The 24,704-nt window shown below is 42.1% G+C and overlaps 2 protein-coding genes across 3 annotated transcripts; both read left to right on the top strand.

The window, feature by feature from the left end:
• The first annotated feature begins 2,060 nt into the window (after positions 1-2,060).
• On the top strand, positions 2,061-5,302 carry LOC311298534 (uncharacterized protein). Of its 2 annotated transcripts, XM_084421549.1 has the most exons (5): positions 2,061-2,389; positions 3,197-3,328; positions 3,598-3,735; positions 4,003-5,056; positions 5,146-5,302. In XM_084421549.1, exons 1-5 carry the CDS (start codon positions 2,305-2,307, stop codon positions 5,198-5,200), a joined length of 1,464 nt encoding a protein of 487 aa, XP_084277675.1. In that variant the 5' UTR covers positions 2,061-2,304; the 3' UTR covers positions 5,201-5,302. The 2 variants fall into 2 exon arrangements, with proteins under 2 accessions (XP_084277675.1, XP_084277674.1); XM_084421548.1 differs by having other exon boundaries at positions 4,003-5,161.
• An 8,049-nt stretch (positions 5,303-13,351) lies between these two features.
• On the top strand, positions 13,352-16,635 carry LOC311298533 (uncharacterized protein). Its single transcript, XM_084421547.1, has 4 exons — positions 13,352-13,734; positions 14,542-14,673; positions 14,943-15,080; positions 15,348-16,635. Exons 1-4 carry the CDS (start codon positions 13,650-13,652, stop codon positions 16,535-16,537), a joined length of 1,545 nt encoding a protein of 514 aa, XP_084277673.1. The 5' UTR covers positions 13,352-13,649; the 3' UTR covers positions 16,538-16,635.
• The last annotated feature ends 8,069 nt before the right edge of the window (positions 16,636-24,704 follow it).

Below are 24,704 nucleotides of genomic sequence, written 5' to 3'. Positions count from 1 at the left end.
ATTTACACTGCACACGTCTGCGGCGCATTACGGCTCCGACAAGGTTTTATTCCGTCCACCACACGGTGCCAACTCACACCAGGAGCATTTCAGAAGCGAAGCGACTGGATGCGTGAGACCACGTGATTTGCCTGTCCGACGTGGTTTTTCTTGATTTTGGGGGTTTCTACCTTACAGTCTATGCTTTCTACCAAGGATATATTGGTGTGCAATACAATTGGGAGTCTGCACATGGTGTTTATTTTGAAATTGACAGTGTTTTTTAACTTTTATTTTGTATTTCCGGTGCGACTTGGACGCGCGTCCGTCAAAAATAGACTAGGCGCCTATATTTAGCGAAGCGGCGCGGAGAGCCGTTTCTGGGAAGCTTCTGAAACGCGCCGCGTCGCGGCCGGTGTAAACACAAGCATTGACTAGAATGGGCGCGATCAGCTCCGGTAGCCGTGTCGCAGCCGTAATGCGCCGCAGATGTGTGCAGTGTAAATGAGGGGTAAGGCACGCGTGCCCGCTGGCACACAAGCAACACATGCGAGAGAAGTGTATGTATTTCATTCAGATAAAGTAGTCTACCTGCACACAGATCTACATTTTGATGTAATAATTCCTCATAGTAAAAAAAGCGTATTTTATTAAGTTAGGAGTAGAGATGCACCGATTGATCCGCTGGTGACCGGAATTGGCCGATTTTCACGTGACATATGCCGATTTTATGCCGGTCAAATGCACTCGGGCTCCCCATGATTAACATCGCGCAACATCAGCATCACACGTGCACGTGTAATATTTTTTTTTCGCCGTGCATGTTAATCAATGAGTGCATTCACACCGCGAGCAGGAGCAGCGCGTGAGCGCCCCACAGGAGCAATGAAGCGAGTCTATTTTGTCTGCGCTGCTCACGCTCAATTAAAGTGAAAGCACACTTTTGATGAACAAAATAAATATGATTTCAAACAAAAGTGCCCAAAATGCACAGAATGTGCATGTCTAGTGTGTTTTAACAAGAACTGGATTAGGTTATGTCAGAAAAGAAAATGAAGACTCAAAAATATTTATATAAAATGTACCCATTTAAACTTGTTTTTATTATTCAGTTTGATATGGTATTTTATGAAAAAAATATATATATAGAAAAAAAAATATTTGTGTGGGCTGTAAAGTGGTTAGAAAAAATGACATCGGAATCGGCTAAAATCGGTATCGGCAGGTCAAACTCAATGGGAAATCGGAATCGGCCTAGAAAATTGTAATCGGTGCATCTCTAGTTAGGAGTTATAAATACTATTAAATTGTCTATCTAAATCTAAAACAAATTTCAAGAGAAATATTTAAATTTCTGTACTATTTCTGTGTAAGCCATTATGAAAATGTAAAATGTTTGTGTATTTATATGAGTGTGTGCGTGTATATATATATATATATATATATATATAGGCTATGTGTGTGTTGTGGCACAGTGATGAACTCGGAAACTTAAAAATGGCACTTTATGACAAAAAGGTTGCTGACCCCTGCTCTATAGGCTACTTGCCTCGGTCACGATAAGAAATATGTCTATAGAAAGCTTTGAGTGAACAAATATTATCTGATTATGCAATCCATATGAAACCATCCAATATTAAATTGGCTATGATATAACCGTGGCTGTGTATTCCCCTATATTCACTACAGTGGCTGGAAACATTGTTTTCATTCATAATTACTTGCATGGATTCAAATCAATCAGCAATTGAAAAATTCAGATTCAAATAATAGACATGCCCGTGTTTCTTGATGATCAATGCAGATTTATGCCAGTCTCCAGTAGAGATCCATTTCCTGGAGAGTTTAGGTGTAGGAGTTTAGTCATAATTACAACTTGTAACTTGTGGTAGAACTCCGACTTGTACCACGTGATCGCTGTACCACCTGACCACTGCAGATTAATTTGCCGTTGATAGTGTTGCCATAAAAACAATCAATCATCTCCTAATTACGGTCATTATTACGACATCCAACCCTAATCAAACACACCTGAACAAGCTAATCAAGGTCTTCAAGATTAGGCTATATTAGAAAGCTACAGGCAAATGAATTTCATTAGGGTTGGAGTTACCCAGACCCCCAATTGGATCTTTAAAAACGCATTTTCAAAAAGTGTTTTAAACTCTTTTGATAGCGTTTGGTTTGGGACTCAGCTGATATTTTGATGCAGCAACAGGGATTTTTCTTTGTAGTTTTGTGGTCCTTGCTGTCCGCCCCTCCTGACTCACTAATTCAGTGCATCTTCCAGCAGAGTTGATTTTGAGATTTTTGCAGGTTGAGAGGATGACAGCTCAAGTGTACTGCTCGTTTAGTGCTGTTTTATTGTGTCTGTCTGCTTGTTTGAGCGCAACAGATGCTGGAGTCCTAGGTGAGAAGTTCTTTTAGCTTCATTACGCAGCCTGAAGAAGTGCATAAATAAAGTGCCTTACAAAATTTGATTTCAGACACATCTGCTTACAAAAATACAGTACAGACGTCAAGTGGAAGTTCATCTTTGAATGTTGGTTTAGTTTTAATAATAAGCAAAGTGTAAATATGCAAACTGTCATAAGTTTATGCATTGTACAAGTAACCCATATAATCACTAATAGGCATTTTTGTTTACTGTTAAACACGAACATTAGTGTTACAATATGGCTGCAAAATTGTTACCGGACTGTATCAATCCTGAGTTTAAACTTTTGCTTAAGGTTTTTTTGTTTTAAGAAATGCATAAGCCTACAATATAACGTGGGGAGCTAATTATAACCGATAACTCTGCATTTTACATATATAGTGGGTTTCTATATTTGTTTTGTTTTCTGTTGAGTAGCTTATTAAAATGCTTAAAAGGAAATGAGGGTGGTCATTGCCAACCGCCATTAAAAGAAAGAGGGTGGTCATGGGGATGGCATCATTTTTGAAGATGTACACCAGTAAATTTGTATACAACATATTAACTGATGTCCATGCTTTCTATCAGCATTGCACTATTATTCACTCTACTACAGTGGGGTAGGTTGTATCTGCACTCAGTCTTTGAAACCGATTGATGCAGTTTAGTGAAAAATGGTAGATTTCTAAGCTACTTGAATTGAAGCAGATAAATGTGTGAATATTATAAAGTGAGGCTGAAGCAAACTATTACAGCACTTCCTGGTCTCCCCTAATGATCCTCTTGAATCCTCTTCTGTAGTGCCTGGTCAGTGTCCGGCGACGCTGACGGTCGTGCCCTCCCGACGAGGATGCACTTCTGATAGAGACTGCTCTGGAGGACACAAATGCTGTCAATTTCCCTGTGGGTCCGCGTGTGTGCCACCTGTTTTCAGTGAGTTTTAATTATTGATGCATGCTATACGTCTTCCAGAAAAAAACCCTGAAAAAATGTTTTCACTCAGGAATTGCTAGTAAGTTTCACAAATAACTGCAAAGAAACCGCAAGTAACACATTGAACTAAACGTGAAACTATGAAGTAGATGGACTGAATATTCCGGTAAATCCTCCTACGATTTTTTTTTTTTTTTTCTCTTTCATACAGCGTATGAGACATTCAGTATTCAGTGATGTGGTTTCTCTGTCATGTGTCTCTATAACAGCAAAGCCAGGGGAGTGTCCAAGTACAAATTTTGGAGCAGGAATGTGTGCTGAGTTGTGTTCCTATGACAGTGACTGTCCGAACAATGAGAAATGCTGCTGCAATGGATGTGGACATCAGTGTATGGATCCATTTGCAGGTATTTGTTGTTATATTAATGTTTGGGTCAGCTTCCTCATTTCAGTTTGTCTTGTTTTATAATTAATCGTTCTCAATGTAAAAATTATTTAGCCAATAGCACGGTTTAAAGTACAGGATGGCTTTACAAAATTAATACGAAAAATTATTAATACGATCATGATTAATAATTAAGAGGAGTAAAACTTGGTATTTGGGTTTTGTGCTGTATCTGAGACTGAATGCCTCTAAACAGACTGACTAAAGTTGACTATCTGGATCCCTCCAGGGAAGCCTGCAGCCGAACCCCGGAAGCCTCCAGGGAAGCCTGCAGCCGAACCACCAGGAAAGCCTCCAGGAAAGCCTGCAGCCGAACCACCAGGAAAACCACCAGGAAAGCCTCCAGGAAAGCCTGCAGCCGAACCACCAGGAAAGCCTCCAGGGAAGCCTGCAGCCGAACCACCAGGAAAGCCTCCAGGGAAGCCTGCAGCCGAACCACCAGGAAAGCCTCCAGGAAAGCCTGCAGCCGAACCTCCAGAGCCTTCTAACGAACTACCGGAGCTTTCTACAGAACTGCCTGAGCCTTCTGCTGAACTGCCTGAGCTGGAGCCTTCTACCGAACCTCCAGAGCCTTCAGACGAACTGCCAGTGACGCTTGCAGCCGAACCCCCGAAGCCTCCAGGAAAGCCTGCAGCCGAACCACCAGGAAAGCCTCCAGGAAAGCCTGCAGCCGAACCACCAGGAAAGCCTCCAGGAAAGCCTGCAGCCGAACCACCAGGAAAGCCTCCAGGAAAGCCTGCAGCCGAACCACCAGGAAAGCCTCCAGGAAAGCCTGCAGCCGAACCACCAGGAAAGCCTCCAGGAAAGCCTGCAGCCGAACCACCAGGAAAGCCTCCAGGAAAGCCTGCAGCCGAACCACCAGGAAAGCCTCCAGGAAAGCCTGCAGCCGAACCACCAGGAAAACCACCAGGAAAACCTCCAGGAAAGCCTGCAGCCGAACCACCAGGAAAGCCTCCAGGAAAGCCTGCAGCCGAACCACCAGGAAAGCCACCAGGAAAGCCTCCAGGGAAGCCTGCAGCCGAACCACCAGGAAAGCCTCCAGGGAAGCCTGCAGCTGAACCTCCAGGAAAGCCTGCAGCCGAACCTCCAGAGCCTTCTAACGAACTACCGGAGCCTTCTACAGAACTGCCTGAGCTGGAGCCTTCTACCGAACCTCCGGAGCCTTCAGACGAACTGCCAGTGACGCCTGCAGCCAAACCCCCGAAGCCTCCAATGAAGCCTGCAGCCGAACCCCCGAAGCCTCCGGTGAAGCCTGCAGCCGAACCCCCGAAGCCTCCAGGAAAGCCTGAAGCCAAACCACCAGGAAAGCCTGCAGCCGAACCTCCAAAGCCTCCAGGAAAGCCTGCAGCCTAACCACCAGGAAAGCCTCCAGGAAAGCCTGCAGCCGAACCGCCAACTTACCCTTATGGGCAATGTCCTGGCCATAAGTAATGTGGCTGTGCATGCAGTTAACTGTGCTGATTTAACCATTGGATGTATGGTGTGTTTTCCCTGTTTATCACCAAATAAATCTCACACTTGTAAGACCATTTTCCTCTCTTTTTTTTTTTTAAGTGGGAAAACAAGGAATTTGATTTTGTATTCCAGTGTTAGTTTGGCTGTTCTCTCTCATAATGGCTCATTGGAATCAATGCATGAAATCCCACCCTCCAAAGCCTCGCCGCCTTCAAAACGCTTGAACACACAGCAGAGTCTGTAAAGTGTCACAAGATGAAAGACTGCACTAAATTGCCTCATGTCTACAATGCATAATATTACAGTGATAATGAATGTAAACAACTTGCAGTGCTCTAGTTGTACCACCTGACTGATGCAGATTCATTTCGCTGTTGACATGGAAACGTCTGAATCAAAATGCCATGATTGGATGAAGAATTCTATTATTGATTGCTATAGGATGTGAAGTTTCAACCAGTATTGCCTGTTGACTAATAGTCTTCTGCATTCTGAAGCATTTTAGTGAAATTGTGTCTTCTAGTGGTCATTTTAGGAAGTTGCAACTTCAAGCCTATTAACAGATGATCCCTTTAGTTACCTGCGACCAAATGAGTTCTGAATGCCTGTAATGCCGAGTTCACACTGCACAATTTTCAGAGTAGTCGGGTCACTGTTCTTTTCACACCGCACGACTATCTGGGGTAACGTTCAGTTGCTGCTGTGTGCACACTGCACCGATGACAGTTTCACACTGGAGTGGCTCAGTGGTTCATGTAGGTTGTCTACAAACCGGAAGGTTGGTGGTTCAACCTGTCGAGGTGTCCATGAGCAAGACACCTAACCCCAGCTGCTCCTGACGAGCTGGATGGCGCCTTGCATGGCTGATACCGCCGTCGGTGTATGAATGGGTAAATGTGAGGCAATATGTAAAGCGTAGATGGCCAAGCCATAATGCCAGAATAAAGAGATGTCAAAGGTTCGTCCATTGACTACAATAAAGCATGAATGGGCCAGTTCTCCTCACCAGACATTAGTCATAGACTGTAAATGGGCAATAACATATTTGATTAGCATCTTATCAGCCTTCTCTAAAAAACTCCCCTGACGTCATCTTAGAAAATGTATATACAATTCATAGATTTAGAGATATCATCCTCAGATTTGAAATGAAGCATGACCACACCAGTGGCTACACTGTGGTTGTGGTTATAAGTTGTTATACTGCATTCACATAATATGTTTATACATTTAATACATACACTCTTAATATATATTTTTTGTTTTTATGTTTCAGCTTTTATATCTCAATATTAATAAGAGTCTGATTAATTCTGAGTCTTGAACTGTAAACTGTCAAGAGTTGGCTTTCTAAATATATGTTGGTTATGTGTCTATTCAGAACGACTTTTTATTTTGGGTATGTAATGTATGCCCCACTTGCCAAAATTGGGTCTGTCTGGTAAGGGGTTAATGCCACAAACTTTAAGCTGAGGATAACATAACTCTAAGGCTAGCTCAGTCGGTAGAGCATCAGACTTTTAATCTGAGGGTTCAGGGTTCAAGTCCCTGCTTGGGTCTTGAAATCCATTGGGGTCTCCCCGTTCAGGTTCGAACCCTGCCGACTACGTGGCTCTTTGTCTGTTTCCGGCAGGAACTGTAACATCCAGGATCTTTGTACGAGCTGCATTTTTTTCCTCTAACATGGAAAACTGGGCAACCCACATCTCTTTTCAAGCCTGAAGTGAGCAGGTTTTTGTGTAGGTGAAGACATCGTTGAACTCCTTTTTGCCAACACAATATGTTAGCTGAGTGCATCCTCTGCTGCTCACATCCACATTGATGGTTGGCCCTGGTGTCCTCTGCTGCTCACTTCCAGAAAAGAAAATAGCATGTGACTCATTACCACTATCACTGATTCACTTTCAAGAGTAGTCGTGACCGAGAAGTTAAGGCGATGGCCTTGAAAACCATTGGGGTCTCCCCGCGCAGGTTCCAACCCTGCTGACTACGTGGCTCCTTGTCATTTTGTCTGATTGCGACAGGAGTTGTGACATCCAGGATCTTTGTACAAGCTGCTTTTTTTTCTAACAAGGAAATTGGGCTCTTTTCAAGCCTGAAGTGGGCATCGTTTCAAAAGGCCCAGATCATCACTCTTTCAATGTCAGTGTTCCTAGCTTTGGAAGGAGCAACCTATCTCTCTCGTCCCTTTATAAATTGTGGTCTTCATCCTTTAATGCCACAAACTTTAAGCTGACAAAGCATGAGCACTTTAAGGAGAAAGTGCTGTTATATCCCAAGGGTGGCTGTTCCCTGGCAAAAGCCCGGTTAGCTCCAATGGTAGAGCATCATACTTTTAATCTGAGGGTCCAGGGTTCAAGTCCCTGTTCGGGTGAAGGTTTGTTGCAGACCTCCCCTAATCTCTTGCTGTGCTCTTCCCAACCTTTGAGGGAGATGGTCTTCCTCTTCAAGATAAGATGTAATGCTTGGTTACTAGCAGTGTTGGGGAGTAACGGAATACATGTACCGGCGTTACGTATTCAGAATACAAATTATGAGTAACTGTATTCCGTTACAGTTACAATTTAAATAGTTGGTATTTAGAATACAGTTACATCGTTGAAATCAATTTATTACATGACGATACTTCTCTGTTTCACGAGTTTATTCACTCTCTAAATAAATTAAGGCAACTCCATGCATTTCCCAGAAGCCCCAATATGAAAACGAAAAAAATGTGTGGTTTGCGTGATCAGTCACAATGGAGTCGGAAGAGGAGCAGCGGGAGCTAGAGGTAGAGATGGAGCCGAAACAACAGAGCCAGGGCAAGAATACGTTTCTATCTTGGAAATTCACATTCACATTAGCATTTCACAAGAGAACGAAATATAACTGTGCAGTGCAACCTCTGCTTGCCAGCAACCAACCTCCTTTCAGCGTCCAAAGACTCCACCTCCAACCTGAAGAAGCATCTTAAAGTAAGTTTTTTTCAAATACGTAGACCTACACCACAAAACTAGTTGAAGATCATTTTTTTTAATCGGTCAATTCCAGCGTTATGGACGTGAAATTTGCAGTCAAAACTTGAAATATAAATTCTCAGAAAATGAATTAATAACAATAGTGAAACGTCCGTTTATCCATACTCCCTTAATAAAGGAGTCCAGACATTAGAAAAATATCGGTCTACATGCGTTTTATATTTAATATGAGGGAATAAAAAAATCTTTAACTTTTAGGTGGCAACATTTTTTTTGTTTTTTTGTAATTCTGTGAATTACACTGCGCAAACCAAAAGTATTACTACTCACCGGATGAAGAAGGGTAGGCTCTCCACAGAACATAAAATATTCATGTTATTTAATTTTTCGTATTCGCATTCATGAGGAAAAAAACAATGGTCGTGACAGTTCTCCGTTACGGACGTGAGCGCTCTGAAAGCAGCACTAAAAGACTGCTTTAAAACTTTCACAGAGACCTCAAACAGAAACACAAAGCCTTTCTTTAAAGTGAATTTCGTTTTCGTTTTTTAGAGCTTTCACCCTGCACGCGTTTGCAGTCCGTTTATCCGTTCCAGTTGCGGTGCGTATAGGCTACAGCAGTGCAGCGATCGTTTCCGCACCGAGTCTATTTCTGCTGTGCTGCAAACGCTGAATTAAAGTGACAGCACATGTTTCGTGGTCAAAATGAACACAGATTGAGCTGAAAATGTAGTAATTTAACCATAAATGCATTTAATTAAATTAAATAAAACTAAATTTAGTAATACCACCATTAATGTTTTTAATTAAGTACTGCTTTTTTTCACAGTCATCTTTTTACTTTAAGACCGGGGTAAAGCAATGAAAACAAGACGAAATAATGAACAACACTCGTCTGATTCGTGGAGGTTGAAAAACAAGTTATTTGTGGCATGCAAGATTTATTGTATTTAAATTTAAATGCTAAAAGAAAAGGCATGATAGTCGGCTGTGTTTGTCAATTTTAAGTTTTAATTTAAAATGTTTGCATTTTTAATATAAGGAGCCTACATAGTTAAATATGTTACCACTTGCTTGAACAACTTAATATATAATCTATATAGAAGTAATGCATTGATTAATACGTTGTTTAAATTGTTTAAACTTGAATACGTCTATTAAAGAGTGTATATGTGTAGGCTACAAAGAGAATTGCACCAGTGACCAAACTTTTTTAAAAATAAAAGTTGCTGATAACTTCTGGATTTGAAATACAAATATTGTGTAGGCCTATGTGTTTGTGGTACAGCCACGGATCAGTTACGCACTGCAAACGCAGCATATGTGAAAGCACTACAGCGCGTGCTGCTCCTGCACCGCATACGCACTGCACACAGAGTATGTGTGAAATGGGCGCGTATAAGGTAGAAGGCCCTACTTGCCTCACAGACATGTCTACTTTTAAACAGAACAATTCAACACGAAAGAACTGCTCTCTGCATGTAATCCGTATGAAATGTGCATTTCTCTCTGGCGCGTTCACTAGGCTACTGCGAAGATCACGAGTCAGCATCGTCAACTTCATCTTTGTAACCGACACTGACAAAGAAAACACTTGTTTATTAATAAACAATTAAAATATCTCCTTTCTATATTTGACATAGGCTATTCATAATTATTACTTTTGCTGGTTCTTTGTGACAGCTTTTAGGTGCTTTATTGGCATACGCATCACCACCGCATCACCAGGCCTGTTTATTAAGCAGGATTTGATGGCCAACACTTATAAAATGCAATTCAATGTGGAAGTAATCCAAGTATTCAGAATACGTTACTCAGATTGAGTAACGTAACGGAATAAGTAACAAATGACATTTTTGGGCATGTATTCTGTATTCTGTAACGAAATACGTTTTGAAAGTATCCTTCCCAACACTGGTTACTAGGGACTTTAAGCAACAGCTGCTGATGGAACGGCAACGGCAACGGCAGCCGGAAGTAAGCGTTAACTGCCGTAGCTAAAGAGCGCAAAAATCACTAAGCAACAGTAAAGAGGACGGCGTAGGGGTAATTTAATCATCAAACAAAATACAAAAAAAGGAAGTGATTTTTGAGCAAGAGAAGGGTTGCTTTTGGCATTTAATGATATACAGAAACGATTACAATGCCACATAACCTAAAACATAACATTAACTTTCTTAATCTGTCATGTAGTAACGACTACGGCAAATCAGCTGTTCTCCCGTAGTAGACGGTTACAGTAGAACGTCGCGAGGTAGCAGTTAATGTCGCGCGTGCGCAATAGAACGACAGAATGCCATTGCCGTTCCACCAGAGGCCGTTGCTTAAAGTCCCTACTGTCTGAGCAAGCGGTGGTGGGGGACTTTGAGAGAACTGAGCTGAAGCTTGCCGTTGACACTGTATGTGCAGGCCCGGGGCGAGTGGAAAGATTGCTTTCTCTGTATAGCATTTAGTACTCTGCGTTGTGCGGGCAGCATCCCCAGTCCAAATCCGGATCATGGCAGTCTTTTCGTGTAGGTGAAGACGTCGCTGAACTCCTTTTTGCCAACACAATATTTTCGCCGGGTTGATCCTCTGCTGCTCACATTGATCCACATTGATAGTTGGCCCCGGTGTTCTCTGATGCTCAAATCCAGAAATGAAAATAGCATGTGACTCACTGGCGGGAGTAGTCGTGGCCGAGAGGTTAAGGCGATGGACTCGAAATCCATTGGGGTCTCCCCGCGCAGGTTCGAACCCTGCCGACTACGTGGCTCCTTGTCTATTTGCGACAGGAATTGTGACATCCAGGAGCTTTGTACGAGCTGCTTTTTTTCTCTAACACAGAAAATTGGGCAACCCACATCTCTGTTCAAGCCTGAAGTGAGCAGGTTTTTGTGTAGGTGAAGACGTCGTTAGTTTATAAATAAGTGTTGGCACACCTGTCCGAGTGGCGCTACAAATTCTTCTAAAATCTGATTTTATTTCGGGCATGTTAAATTAGCGTTCGACAAACGCGAACAAACTTTTATTTATTTATGTACACTCACAATAACAATTAAATGTTGTGCTTTTGTAAAATAAAGAAAACAAACAGGGTGCGCTTTCTGCCGTCTCGGTCTCCGTCACAGAAATTAACCAAAACTCTATGGCAGGGGTCGGCAACCTAACCCCTCATTTACACTGCACACGTCTGCGGCGCATTACGGCTCCGACAAGGTTTTATTCCGTCCACCACACGGTGCCAACTCACACCAGGAGCATTTCAGAAGCGAAGCGACTGGATGCGTGAGACCACGTGATTTGCCTGTCCGACGTGGTTTTTCTTGATTTTGGGGGTTTCTACCTTACAGTCTATGCTTTCTACCAAGGATATATTGGTGTGCAATACAATTGGGAGTCTGCACATGGTGTTTATTTTGAAATTGACAGTGTTTTTTAACTTTTATTTTGTATTTCCGGTGCGACTTGGACGCGCGTCCGTCAAAAATAGACTAGGCGCCTATATTTAGCGAAGCGGCGCGGAGAGCCGTTTCTGGGAAGCTTCTGAAACGCGCCGCGTCGCGGCCGGTGTAAACACAAGCATTGACTAGAATGGGCGCGATCAGCTCCGGTAGCCGTGTCGCAGCCGTAATGCGCCGCAGATGTGTGCAGTGTAAATGAGGGGTAAGGCACGCGTGCCCGCTGGCACACAAGCAACACATGCGAGAGAAGTGTATGTATTTCATTCAGATAAAGTAGTCTACCTGCACACAGATCTACATTTTGATGTAATAATTCCTCATAGTAAAAAAAGCGTATTTTATTAAGTTAGGAGTAGAGATGCACCGATTGATCCGCTGGTGACCGGAATTGGCCGATTTTCACGTGACATATGCCGATTTTATGCCGGTCAAATGCACTCGGGCTCCCCATGATTAACATCGCGCAACATCAGCATCACACGTGCACGTGTAATACTTTTTTTTCGCCGTGCATGTTAATCAATGAGTGCATTCACACCGCGAGCAGGAGCAGCGCGTGAGCGCCCCACAGGAGCAATGAAGCGAGTCTATTTTGTCTGCGCTGCTCACGCTCAATTAAAGTGAAAGCACACTTTTGATGAACAAAATAAATATGATTTCAAACAAAAGTGCCCAAAATGCACAGAATGTGCATGTCTAGTGTGTTTTAACAAGAACTGGATTAGGTTATGTCAGAAAAGAAAATGAAGACTCAAAAATATTTATATAAAATGTACCCATTTAAACTTGTTTTTATTATTCAGTTTGATATGGTATTTTATGAAAAAAATATATATATAGAAAAAAAAATATTTGTGTGGGCTGTAAAGTGGTTAGAAAAAATGACATCGGAATCGGCTAAAATCGGTATCGGCAGGTCAAACTCAATGGGAAATCGGAATCGGCCTAGAAAATTGTAATCGGTGCATCTCTAGTTAGGAGTTATAAATACTATTAAATTGTCTATCTAAATCTAAAACAAATTTCAAGAGAAATATTTAAATTTCTGTACTATTTCTGTGTAAGCCATTATGAAAATGTAAAATGTTTGTGTATTTATATGAGTGTGTGCGTGTATATATATATATATATATATATATATATAGGCTATGTGTGTGTTGTGGCACAGTGATGAACTCGGAAACTTAAAAATGGCACTTTATGACAAAAAGGTTGCTGACCCCTGCTCTATAGGCTACTTGCCTCGGTCACGATAAGAAATATGTCTATAGAAAGCTTTGAGTGAACAAATATTATCTGATTATGCAATCCATATGAAACCATCCAATATTAAATTGGCTATGATATAACCGTGGCTGTGTATTCCCCTATATTCACTACAGTGGCTGGAAACATTGTTTTCATTCATAATTACTTGCATGGATTCAAATCAATCAGCAATTGAAAAATTCAGATTCAAATAATAGACATGCCCGTGTTTCTTGATGATCAATGCAGATTTATGCCAGTCTCCAGTAGAGATCCATTTCCTGGAGAGTTTAGGTGTAGGAGTTTAGTCATAATTACAACTTGTAACTTGTGGTAGAACTCCGACTTGTACCACGTGATCGCTGTACCACCTGACCACTGCAGATTAATTTGCCGTTGATAGTGTTGCCATAAAAACAATCAATCATCTCCTAATTACGGTCATTATTACGACATCCAACCCTAATCAAACACACCTGAACAAGCTAATCAAGGTCTTCAAGATTAGGCTATATTAGAAAGCTACAGGCAAATGAATTTCATTAGGGTTGGAGTTACCCAGACCCCCAATTGGATCTTTAAAAACGCATTTTCAAAAAGTGTTTTAAACTCTTTTGATAGCGTTTGGTTTGGGACTCAGCTGATATTTTGATGCAGCAACAGGGATTTTTCTTTGTAGTTTTGTGGTCCTTGCTGTCCGCCCCTCCTGACTCACTAATTCAGTGCATCTTCCAGCAGAGTTGATTTTGAGATTTTTGCAGGTTGAGAGGATGACAGCTCAAGTGTACTGCTCGTTTAGTGCTGTTTTATTGTGTCTGTCTGCTTGTTTGAGCGCAACAGATGCTGGAGTCCTAGGTGAGAAGTTCTTTTAGCTTCATTACGCAGCCTGAAGAAGTGCATAAATAAAGTGCCTTACAAAATTTGATTTCAGACACATCTGCTTACAAAAATACAGTACAGACGTCAAGTGGAAGTTCATCTTTGAATGTTGGTTTAGTTTTAATAATAAGCAAAGTGTAAATATGCAAACTGTCATAAGTTTATGCATTGTACAAGTAACCCATATAATCACTAATAGGCATTTTTGTTTACTGTTAAACACGAACATTAGTGTTACAATATGGCTGCAAAATTGTTACCGGACTGTATCAATCCTGAGTTTAAACTTTTGCTTAAGGTTTTTTTGTTTTAAGAAATGCATAAGCCTACAATATAACGTGGGGAGCTAATTATAACCGATAACTCTGCATTTTACATATATAGTGGGTTTCTATATTTGTTTTGTTTTCTGTTGAGTAGCTTATTAAAATGCTTAAAAGGAAATGAGGGTGGTCATTGCCAACCGCCATTAAAAGAAAGAGGGTGGTCATGGGGATGGCATCATTTTTGAAGATGTACACCAGTAAATTTGTATACAACATATTAACTGATGTCCATGCTTTCTATCAGCATTGCACTATTATTCACTCTACTACAGTGGGGTAGGTTGTATCTGCACTCAGTCTTTGAAACCGATTGATGCAGTTTAGTGAAAAATGGTAGATTTCTAAGCTACTTGAATTGAAGCAGATAAATGTGTGAATATTATAAAGTGAGGCTGAAGCAAACTATTACAGCACTTCCTGGTCTCCCCTAATGATCCTCTTGAATCCTCTTCTGTAGTGCCTGGTCAGTGTCCGGCGACGCTGACGGTCGTGCCCTCCCGACGAGGATGCACTTCTGATAGAGACTGCTCTGGAGGACACAAATGCTGTCAATTTCCCTGTGGGTCCGCGTGTGTGCCACCTGTTTTCAGTGAGTTTTAATTATTGATGCATGCTATACGTCTTCCAGAAAAAAACCCTGAAAAAATGTTTTCACTCAGGAATTGCTAGTAAGTTTCACAAATAACTGCAAAGAAACCGCAAGTAACACATTGAACTAAACGTGAAACTATGAAGTAGATGGACTGAATATTCCGGTAAATCCTCCTACGATTTTTTTTTTTTTTTTCTCTTTCATACAGCGTATGAGACATTCAGTATTCAGTGATGTGGTTTCTCTGTCATGTGTCTCTATAACAGCAAAGCCAGGGGAGTGTCCAAGTACAAATTTTGGAGCAGGAATGTGTGCTGAGTTGTGTTCCTATGACAGTGACTGTCCGAACAATGAGAAATGCTGCTGCAATGGATGTGGACATCAGTGTATGGATCCATTTGCAGGTATTTGTTGTTATATTAATGTTTGGGTCAGCTTCCTCATTTCAGTTTGTCTTGTTTTATAATTAATCGTTCTCAATGTAAAAATTATTTAGCCAATAGCACGGTTTAAAGTACAGGATGGCTTTACAAAATTAATACGAAAAATTATTAATACGATCATGATTAATAATTAAGAGGAGTAAAACTTGGTATTTGGGTTTTGTGCTGTATCTGAGACTGAATGCCTCTAAACAGACTGACTAAAGTTGACTATCTGGATCCCTCCAGGGAAGCCTGCAGCCGAACCCCGGAAGCCTCCAGGGAAGCCTGCAGCCGAACCACCAGGAAAGCCTCCAGGAAAGCCTGCAGCCGAACCACCAGGAAAGCCTCCAGGAAAGCCTGCAGCCGAACCACCAGGAAAGCCTCCAGGGAAGCCTGCAGCCGAACCACCAGGAAAGCCTCCAGGGAAGCCTGCAGCCGAACCACCAGGAAAGCCTCCAGGAAAGCCTGCAGCCGAACCTCCAGAGCCTTCTAACGAACTACCGGAGCTTTCTACAGAACTGCCTGAGCCTTCTGCTGAACTGCCTGAGCTGGAGCCTTCTACCGAACCTCCAGAGCCTTCAGACGAACTGCCAGTGACGCTTGCAGCCGAACCCCCGAAGCCTCCAGGAAAGCCTGCAGCCGAACCACCAGGAAAGCCTCCAGGAAAGCCTGCAGCCGAACCACCAGGAAAGCCTCCAGGAAAGCCTGCAGCCGAACCACCAGGAAAGCCTCCAGGAAAGCCTGCAGCCGAACCACCAGGAAAGCCTCCAGGAAAGCCTGCAGCCGAACCACCAGGAAAGCCTCCAGGAAAGCCTGCAGCCGAACCACCAGGAAAGCCTCCAGGAAAGCCTGCAGCCGAACCACCAGGAAAGCCTCCAGGAAAGCCTGCAGCCGAACCACCAGGAAAACCACCAGGAAAACCTCCAGGAAAGCCTGCAGCCGAACCACCAGGAAAGCCTCCAGGAAAGCCTGCAGCCGAACCACCAGGAAAGCCACCAGGAAAGCCTCCAGGGAAGCCTGCAGCCGAACCACCAGGAAAGCCTCCAGGGAAGCCTGCAGCTGAACCTCCAGGAAAGCCTGCAGCCGAACCTCCAGAGCCTTCTAACGAACTACCGGAGCCTTCTACAGAACTGCCTGAGCTGGAGCCTTCTACCGAACCTCCGGAGCCTTCAGACGAACTGCCAGTGACGCCTGCAGCCAAACCCCCGAAGCCTCCAATGAAGCCTGCAGCCGAACCCCCGAAGCCTCCGGTGAAGCCTGCAGCCGAACCCCCGAAGCCTCCAGGAAAGCCTGAAGCCAAACCACCAGGAAAGCCTGCAGCCGAACCTCCAAAGCCTCCAGGAAAGCCTGCAGCCGAACCACCAGGAAAGCCTCCAGGAAAGCCTGCAGCCGAACCGCCAACTTACCCTTATGGGCAATGTCCTGGCCATAAGTAATGTGGCTGTGCATGCAGTTAACTGTGCTGATTTAACCATTGGATGTATGGTGTGTTTTCCCTGTTTATCACCAAATAAATCTCACACTTGTAAGACCATTTTCCTCTCTTTTTTTTTTTTAAGTGGGAAAACAAGGAATTTGATTTTGTATTCCAGTGTTAGTTTGGCTGTTCTCTCTCATAATGGCTCATTGGAATCAATGCATGAAATCCCACCCTCCAAAGCCTCGCCGCCTTCAAAACGCTTGAACACACAGCAGAGTCTGTAAAGTGTCACAAGATGAAAGACTGCACTAAATTGCCTCATGTCTACAATGCATAATATTACAGTGATAATGAATGTAAACAACTTGCAGTGCTCTAGTTGTACCACCTGACTGATGCAGATTCATTTCGCTGTTGACATGGAAACGTCTGAATCAAAATGCCATGATTGGATGAAGAATTCTATTATTGATTGCTATAGGATGTGAAGTTTCAACCAGTATTGCCTGTTGACTAATAGTCTTCTGCATTCTGAAGCATTTTAGTGAAATTGTGTCTTCTAGTGGTCATTTTAGGAAGTTGCAACTTCAAGCCTATTAACAGATGATCCCTTTAGTTACCTGCGACCAAATGAGTTCTGAATGCCTGTAATGCCGAGTTCACACTGCACAATTTTCAGAGTAGTCGGGTCACTGTTCTTTTCACACCGCACGACTATCTGGGGTAACGTTCAGTTGCTGCTGTGTGCACACTGCACCGATGACAGTTTCACACTGGAGTGGCTCAGTGGTTCATGTAGGTTGTCTACAAACCGGAAGGTTGGTGGTTCAACCTGTCGAGGTGTCCATGAGCAAGACACCTAACCCCAGCTGCTCCTGACGAGCTGGATGGCGCCTTGCATGGCTGATACCGCCGTCGGTGTATGAATGGGTAAATGTGAGGCAATATGTAAAGCGTAGATGGCCAAGCCATAATGCCAGAATAAAGAGATGTCAAAGGTTCGTCCATTGACTACAATAAAGCATGAATGGGCCAGTTCTCCTCACCAGACATTAGTCATAGACTGTAAATGGGCAATAACATATTTGATTAGCATCTTATCAGCCTTCTCTAAAAAACTCCCCTGACGTCATCTTAGAAAATGTATATACAATTCATAGATTTAGAGATATCATCCTCAGATTTGAAATGAAGCATGACCACACCAGTGGCTACACTGTGGTTGTGGTTATAAGTTGTTATACTGCATTCACATAATATGTTTATACATTTAATACATACACTCTTAATATATATTTTTTGTTTTTATGTTTCAGCTTTTATATCTCAATATTAATAAGAGTCTGATTAATTCTGAGTCTTGAACTGTAAACTGTCAAGAGTTGGCTTTCTAAATATATGTTGGTTATGTGTCTATTCAGAACGACTTTTTATTTTGGGTATGTAATGTATGCCCCACTTGCCAAAATTGGGTCTGTCTGGTAAGGGGTTAATGCCACAAACTTTAAGCTGAGGATAACATAACTCTAAGGCTAGCTCAGTCGGTAGAGCATCAGACTTTTAATCTGAGGGTTCAGGGTTCAAGTCCCTGCTTGGGTCTTGAAATCCATTGGGGTCTCCCCGTTCAGGTTCGAACCCTGCCGACTACGTGGCTCTTTGTCTGTTTCCGGCAGGAACTGTAACATCCAGGATCTTTGTACGAGCTGCATTTTTTTCCTCTAACATGGAAAACTGGGCAACCCACATCTCTTTTCAAGCCTGAAGTGAGCAGGTTTTTGTGTAGGTGAAGACATCGTTGAACTCCTTTTTGCCAACACAATATGTTAGCTGAGTGCATCCTCTGCTGCTCACATCCACATTGATGGTTGGCCCTGGTGTCCTCTGCTGCTCACTTCCAGAAAAGAAAATAGCATGTGACTCATTACCACTATCACTGATTCACTTTCAAGAGTAGTCGTGACCGAGAAGTTAAGGCGATGGCCTTGAAAACCATTGGGGTCTCCCCGCGCAGGTTCCAACCCTGCTGACTACGTGGCTCCTTGTCATTTTGTCTGATTGCGACAGGAGTTGTGACATCCAGGATCTTTGTACAAGCTGCTTTTTTTTCTAACAAGGAAATTGGGCTCTTTTCAAGCCTGAAGTGGGCATCGTTTCAAAAGGCCCAGATCATCACTCTTTCAATGTCAGTGTTCCTAGCTTTGGAAGGAGCAACCTATCTCTCTCGTCCCTTTATAAATTGTGGTCTTCATCCTTTAATGCCACAAACTTTAAGCTGACAAAGCATGAGCACTTTAAGGAGAAAGTGCTGTTATATCCCAAGGGTGGCTGTTCCCTGGCAAAAGCCCGGTTAGCTCCAATGGTAGAGCATCATACTTTTAATCTGAGGGTCCAGGGTTCAAGTCCCTGTTCGGGTGAAGGTTTGTTGCAGACCTCCCCTAATCTCTTGCTGTGCTCTTCCCAACCTTTGAGGGAGATGGTCTTCCTCTTCAAGATAAGATGTAATGCTTGGTTACTAGCAGTGTTGGGGAGTAACGGAATACATGTACCGGCGTTACGTATTCAGAATACAAATTATGAGTAACTGTATTCCGTTACAGTTACAATTTAAATAGTTGGTATTTAGAATACAGTTACATCGTTGAAATCAATTTATTACATGACGATACTTCTCTGTTTCACGAGTTTATTCACTCTCTAAATAAATTAAGGCAACTCCATGCATTTCCCAGAAGCCCCAATATGAAAACGAAAAAAATGTGTGGTTTGCGTGATCAGTCACAATGGAGTCGGAAGAGGAGCAGCGGGAGCTAGAGGTAGAGATGGAGCCGAAACAACAGAGCCAGGGCAAGAATACGTTTCTATCTTGGAAATTCACATTCACATTAGCATTTCACAAGAGAACGAAATATAACTGTGCAGTGCAACCTCTGCTTGCCAGCAACCAACCTCCTTTCAGCGTCCAAAGACTCCACCTCCAACCTGAAGAAGCATCTTAAAGTAAGTTTTTTTCAAATACGTAGACCTACACCACAAAACTAGTTGAAGATCATTTTTTTTAATCGGTCAATTCCAGCGTTATGGACGTGAAATTTGCAGTCAAAACTTGAAATATAAATTCTCAGAAAATGAATTAATAACAATAGTGAAACGTCCGTTTATCCATACTCCCTTAATAAAGGAGTCCAGACATTAGAAAAATATCGGTCTACATGCGTTTTATATTTAATATGAGGGAATAAAAAAATCTTTAACTTTTAGGTGGCAACATTTTTTTTGTTTTTTTGTAATTCTGTGAATTACACTGCGCAAACCAAAAGTATTACTACTCACCGGATGAAGAAGGGTAGGCTCTCCACAGAACCTAAAATATTCATGTTATTTAATTTTTCGTATTCGCATTCATGAGGAAAAAAACAATGGTCGTGACAGTTCTCCGTTACGGACGTGAGCGCTCTGAAAGCAGCACTAAAAGACTGCTTTAAAACTTTCACAGAGACCTCAAACAGAAACACAAAGCCTTTCTTTAAAGTGAATTTCGTTTTCGTTTTTTAGAGCTTTCACCCTGCACGCGTTTGCAGTCCGTTTATCCGTTCCAGTTGCGGTGCGTATAGGCTACAGCAGTGCAGCGATCGTTTCCGCACCGAGTCTATTTCTGCTGTGCTGCAAACGCTGAATTAAAGTGACAGCACATGTTTCGTGGTCAAAATGAACACAGATTGAGCTGAAAATGTAGTAATTTAACCATAAATGCATTTAATTAAATTAAATAAAACTAAATTTAGTAATACCACCATTAATGTTTTTAATTAAGTACTGCTTTTTTTCACAGTCATCTTTTTACTTTAAGACCGGGGTAAAGCAATGAAAACAAGACGAAATAATGAACAACACTCGTCTGATTCGTGGAGGTTGAAAAACAAGTTATTTGTGGCATGCAAGATTTATTGTATTTAAATTTAAATGCTAAAAGAAAAGGCATGATAGTCGGCTGTGTTTGTCAATTTTAAGTTTTAATTTAAAATGTTTGCATTTTTAATATAAGGAGCCTACATAGTTAAATATGTTACCACTTGCTTGAACAACTTAATATATAATCTATATAGAAGTAATGCATTGATTAATACGTTGTTTAAATTGTTTAAACTTGAATACGTCTATTAAAGAGTGTATATGTGTAGGCTACAAAGAGAATTGCACCGGTGACCAAACTTTTTTAAAAATAAAAGTTGCTGATAACTTCTGGATTTGAAATACAAATATTGTGTAGGCCTATGTGTTTGTGGTACAGCCACGGATCAGTTACGCACTGCAAACGCAGCATATGTGAAAGCACTACAGCGCGTGCTGCTCCTGCACCGCATACGCACTGCACACAGAGTATGTGTGAAATGGGCGCGTATAAGGTAGAAGGCCCTACTTGCCTCACAGACATGTCTACTTTTAAACAGAACAATTCAACACGAAAGAACTGCTCTCTGCATGTAATCCGTATGAAATGTGCATTTCTCTCTGGCGCGTTCACTAGGCTACTGCGAAGATCACGAGTCAGCATCGTCAACTTCATCTTTGTAACCGACACTGACAAAGAAAACACTTGTTTATTAATAAACAATTAAAATATCTCCTTTCTATATTTGACATAGGCTATTCATAATTATTACTTTTGCTGGTTCTTTGTGACAGCTTTTAGGTGCTTTATTGGCATACGCATCACCACCGCATCACCAGGCCTGTTTATTAAGCAGGATTTGATGGCCAACACTTATAAAATGCAATTCAATGTGGAAGTAATCCAAGTATTCAGAATACGTTACTCAGATTGAGTAACGTAACGGAATAAGTAACAAATGACATTTTTGGGCATGTATTCTGTATTCTGTAACGAAATACGTTTTGAAAGTATCCTTCCCAACACTGGTTACTAGGGACTTTAAGCAACAGCTGCTGATGGAACGGCAACGGCAACGGCAGCCGGAAGTAAGCGTTAACTGCCGTAGCTAAAGAGCGCAAAAATCACTAAGCAACAGTAAAGAGGACGGCGTAGGGGTAATTTAATCATCAAACAAAATACAAAAAAAGGAAGTGATTTTTGAGCAAGAGAAGGGTTGCTTTTGGCATTTAATGATATACAGAAACGATTACAATGCCACATAACCTAAAACATAACATTAACTTTCTTAATCTGTCATGTAGTAACGACTACGGCAAATCAGCTGTTCTCCCGTAGTAGACGGTTACAGTAGAACGTCGCGAGGTAGCAGTTAATGTCGCGCGTGCGCAATAGAACGACAGAATGCCATTGCCGTTCCACCAGAGGCCGTTGCTTAAAGTCCCTACTGTCTGAGCAAGCGGTGGTGGGGGACTTTGAGAGAACTGAGCTGAAGCTTGCCGTTGACACTGTATGTGCAGGCCCGGGGCGAGTGGAAAGATTGCTTTCTCTGTATAGCATTTAGTACTCTGCGTTGTGCGGGCAGCATCCCCAGTCCAAATCCGGATCATGGCAGTCTTTTCGTGTAGGTGAAGACGTCGCTGAACTCCTTTTTGCCAACACAATATTTTCGCCGGGTTGATCCTCTGCTGCTCACATTGATCCACATTGATAGTTGGCCCCGGTGTTCTCTGATGCTCAAATCCAGAAATGAAAATAGCATGTGACTCACTGGCGGGAGTAGTCGTGGCCGAGAGGTTAAGGCGATGGACTCGAAATCCATTGGGGTCTCCCCGCGCAGGTTCGAACCCTGCCGACTACGTGGCTCCTTGTCTATTTGCGACAGGAATTGTGACATCCAGGAGCTTTGTACGAGCTGCTTTTTTTCTCTAACACAGAAAATTGGGCAACCCACATCTCTGTTCAAGCCTGAAGTGAGCAGGTTTTTGTGTAGGTGAAGACGTCGTTAGTTTATAAATAAGTGTTGGCACACCTGTCCGAGTGGCGCTACAAATTCTTCTAAAATCTGATTTTATTTCGGGCATGTTAAATTAGCGTTCGACAAACGCGAACAAACTTTTAGTTATTTATGTACACTCACAATAACAATTAAATGTTGTGCTTTTGTAAAATAAAGAAAACAAACAGGGTGCGCTTTCTGCCGTCTCGGTCTCCGTCACAGAAATTAACCAAAACTCTATGGCAGGGGTCGGCAACCTAACCCCTCATTTACACTGCACACGTCTGCGGCGCATTACGGCTCCGACAAGGTTTTATTCCGTCCACCACACGGTGCCAACTCACACCAGGAGCATTTCAGAAGCGAAGCGACTGGATGCGTGAGACCACGTGATTTGCCTGTCCGACGTGGTTTTTCTTGATTTTGGGGGTTTCTACCTTACAGTCTATGCTTTCTACCAAGGATATATTGGTGTGCAATACAATTGGGAGTCTGCACATGGTGTTTATTTTGAAATTGACAGTGTTTTTTAACTTTTATTTTGTATTTCCGGTGCGACTTGGACGCGCGTCCGTCAAAAATAGACTAGGCGCCTATATTTAGCGAAGCGGCGCGGAGAGCCGTTTCTGGGAAGCTTCTGAAACGCGCCGCGTCGCGGCCGGTGTAAACACAAGCATTGACTAGAATGGGCGCGATCAGCTCCGGTAGCCGTGTCGCAGCCGTAATGCGCCGCAGATGTGTGCAGTGTAAATGAGGGGTAAGGCACGCGTGCCCGCTGGCACACAAGCAACACATGCGAGAGAAGTGTATGTATTTCATTCAGATAAAGTAGTCTACCTGCACACAGATCTACATTTTGATGTAATAATTCCTCATAGTAAAAAAAGCGTATTTTATTAAGTTAGGAGTAGAGATGCACCGATTGATCCGCTGGTGACCGGAATTGGCCGATTTTCACGTGACATATGCCGATTTTATGCCGGTCAAATGCACTCGGGCTCCCCATGATTAACATCGCGCAACATCAGCATCACACGTGCACGTGTAATATTTTTTTTTCGCCGTGCATGTTAATCAATGAGTGCATTCACACCGCGAGCAGGAGCAGCGCGTGAGCGCCCCACAGGAGCAATGAAGCGAGTCTATTTTGTCTGCGCTGCTCACGCTCAATTAAAGTGAAAGCACACTTTTGATGAACAAAATAAATATGATTTCAAACAAAAGTGCCCAAAATGCACAGAATGTGCATGTCTAGTGTGTTTTAACAAGAACTGGATTAGGTTATGTCAGAAAAGAAAATGAAGACTCAAAAATATTTATATAAAATGTACCCATTTAAACTTGTTTTTATTATTCAGTTTGATATGGTATTTTATGAAAAAAATATATATATAGAAAAAAAAATATTTGTGTGGGCTGTAAAGTGGTTAGAAAAAATGACATCGGAATCGGCTAAAATCGGTATCGGCAGGTCAAACTCAATGGGAAATCGGAATCGGCCTAGAAAATTGTAATCGGTGCATCTCTAGTTAGGAGTTATAAATACTATTAAATTGTCTATCTAAATCTAAAACAAATTTCAAGAGAAATATTTAAATTTCTGTACTATTTCTGTGTAAGCCATTATGAAAATGTAAAATGTTTGTGTATTTATATGAGTGTGTGCGTGTATATATATATATATATATATATATATATATATATATATATATATATATAGGCTATGTGTGGGTTGTGGCACAGTGATGAACTCGGAAACTTAAAAATGGCACTTTATGACAAAAAGGTTGCTGACCCCTGCTCTATAGGCTACTTGCCTCGGTCACGATAAGAAATATGTCTATAGAAAGCTTTGAGTGAACAAATATTATCTGATTATGCAATCCATATGAAACCATCCAATATTAAATTGGCTATGATATAACCGTGGCTGTGTATTCCCCTATATTCACTACAGTGGCTGGAAACATTGTTTTCATTCATAATTACTTGCATGGATTCAAATCAATCAGCAATTGAAAAATTCAGATTCAAATAATAGACATGCCCGTGTTTCTTGATGATCAATGCAGATTTATGCCAGTCTCCAGTAGAGATCCATTTCCTGGAGAGTTTAGGTGTAGGAGTTTAGTCATAATTACAACTTGTAACTTGTGGTAGAACTCCGACTTGTACCACGTGATCGCTGTACCACCTGACCACTGCAGATTAATTTGCCGTTGATAGTGTTGCCATAAAAACAATCAATCATCTCCTAATTACGGTCATTATTACGACATCCAACCCTAATCAAAC

This window comes from Rutilus rutilus (assembly GCF_951802725.1).
Source record: "Rutilus rutilus genome assembly, chromosome: 10".
Taxonomy (NCBI): domain Eukaryota; kingdom Metazoa; phylum Chordata; class Actinopteri; order Cypriniformes; family Leuciscidae; genus Rutilus; species Rutilus rutilus.
This window is presented reverse-complemented; position numbering and strand designations above follow the sequence as displayed.

Excerpts from the sequence above, each read along its gene's own strand:
- LOC311298534 (XM_084421548.1), top strand. The coding sequence starts at position 2,305 with ATGACAGCTCAAGTGTACTGCTCGTTTAGTGCTGTTTTATTGTGTCTG. Across the intron at positions 2,390-3,196 it reads AACAGATGCTGGAGTCCTAG|TGCCTGGTCAGTGTCCGGCG; the intron begins GTGAGAAGTTCT and ends CCTCTTCTGTAG. Across the intron at positions 3,329-3,597 it reads GTGTGTGCCACCTGTTTTCA|CAAAGCCAGGGGAGTGTCCA; the intron begins GTGAGTTTTAAT and ends TCTCTATAACAG.
- LOC311298533 (XM_084421547.1), top strand. The coding sequence starts at position 13,650 with ATGACAGCTCAAGTGTACTGCTCGTTTAGTGCTGTTTTATTGTGTCTG. Across the intron at positions 13,735-14,541 it reads AACAGATGCTGGAGTCCTAG|TGCCTGGTCAGTGTCCGGCG; the intron begins GTGAGAAGTTCT and ends CCTCTTCTGTAG. Across the intron at positions 14,674-14,942 it reads GTGTGTGCCACCTGTTTTCA|CAAAGCCAGGGGAGTGTCCA; the intron begins GTGAGTTTTAAT and ends TCTCTATAACAG.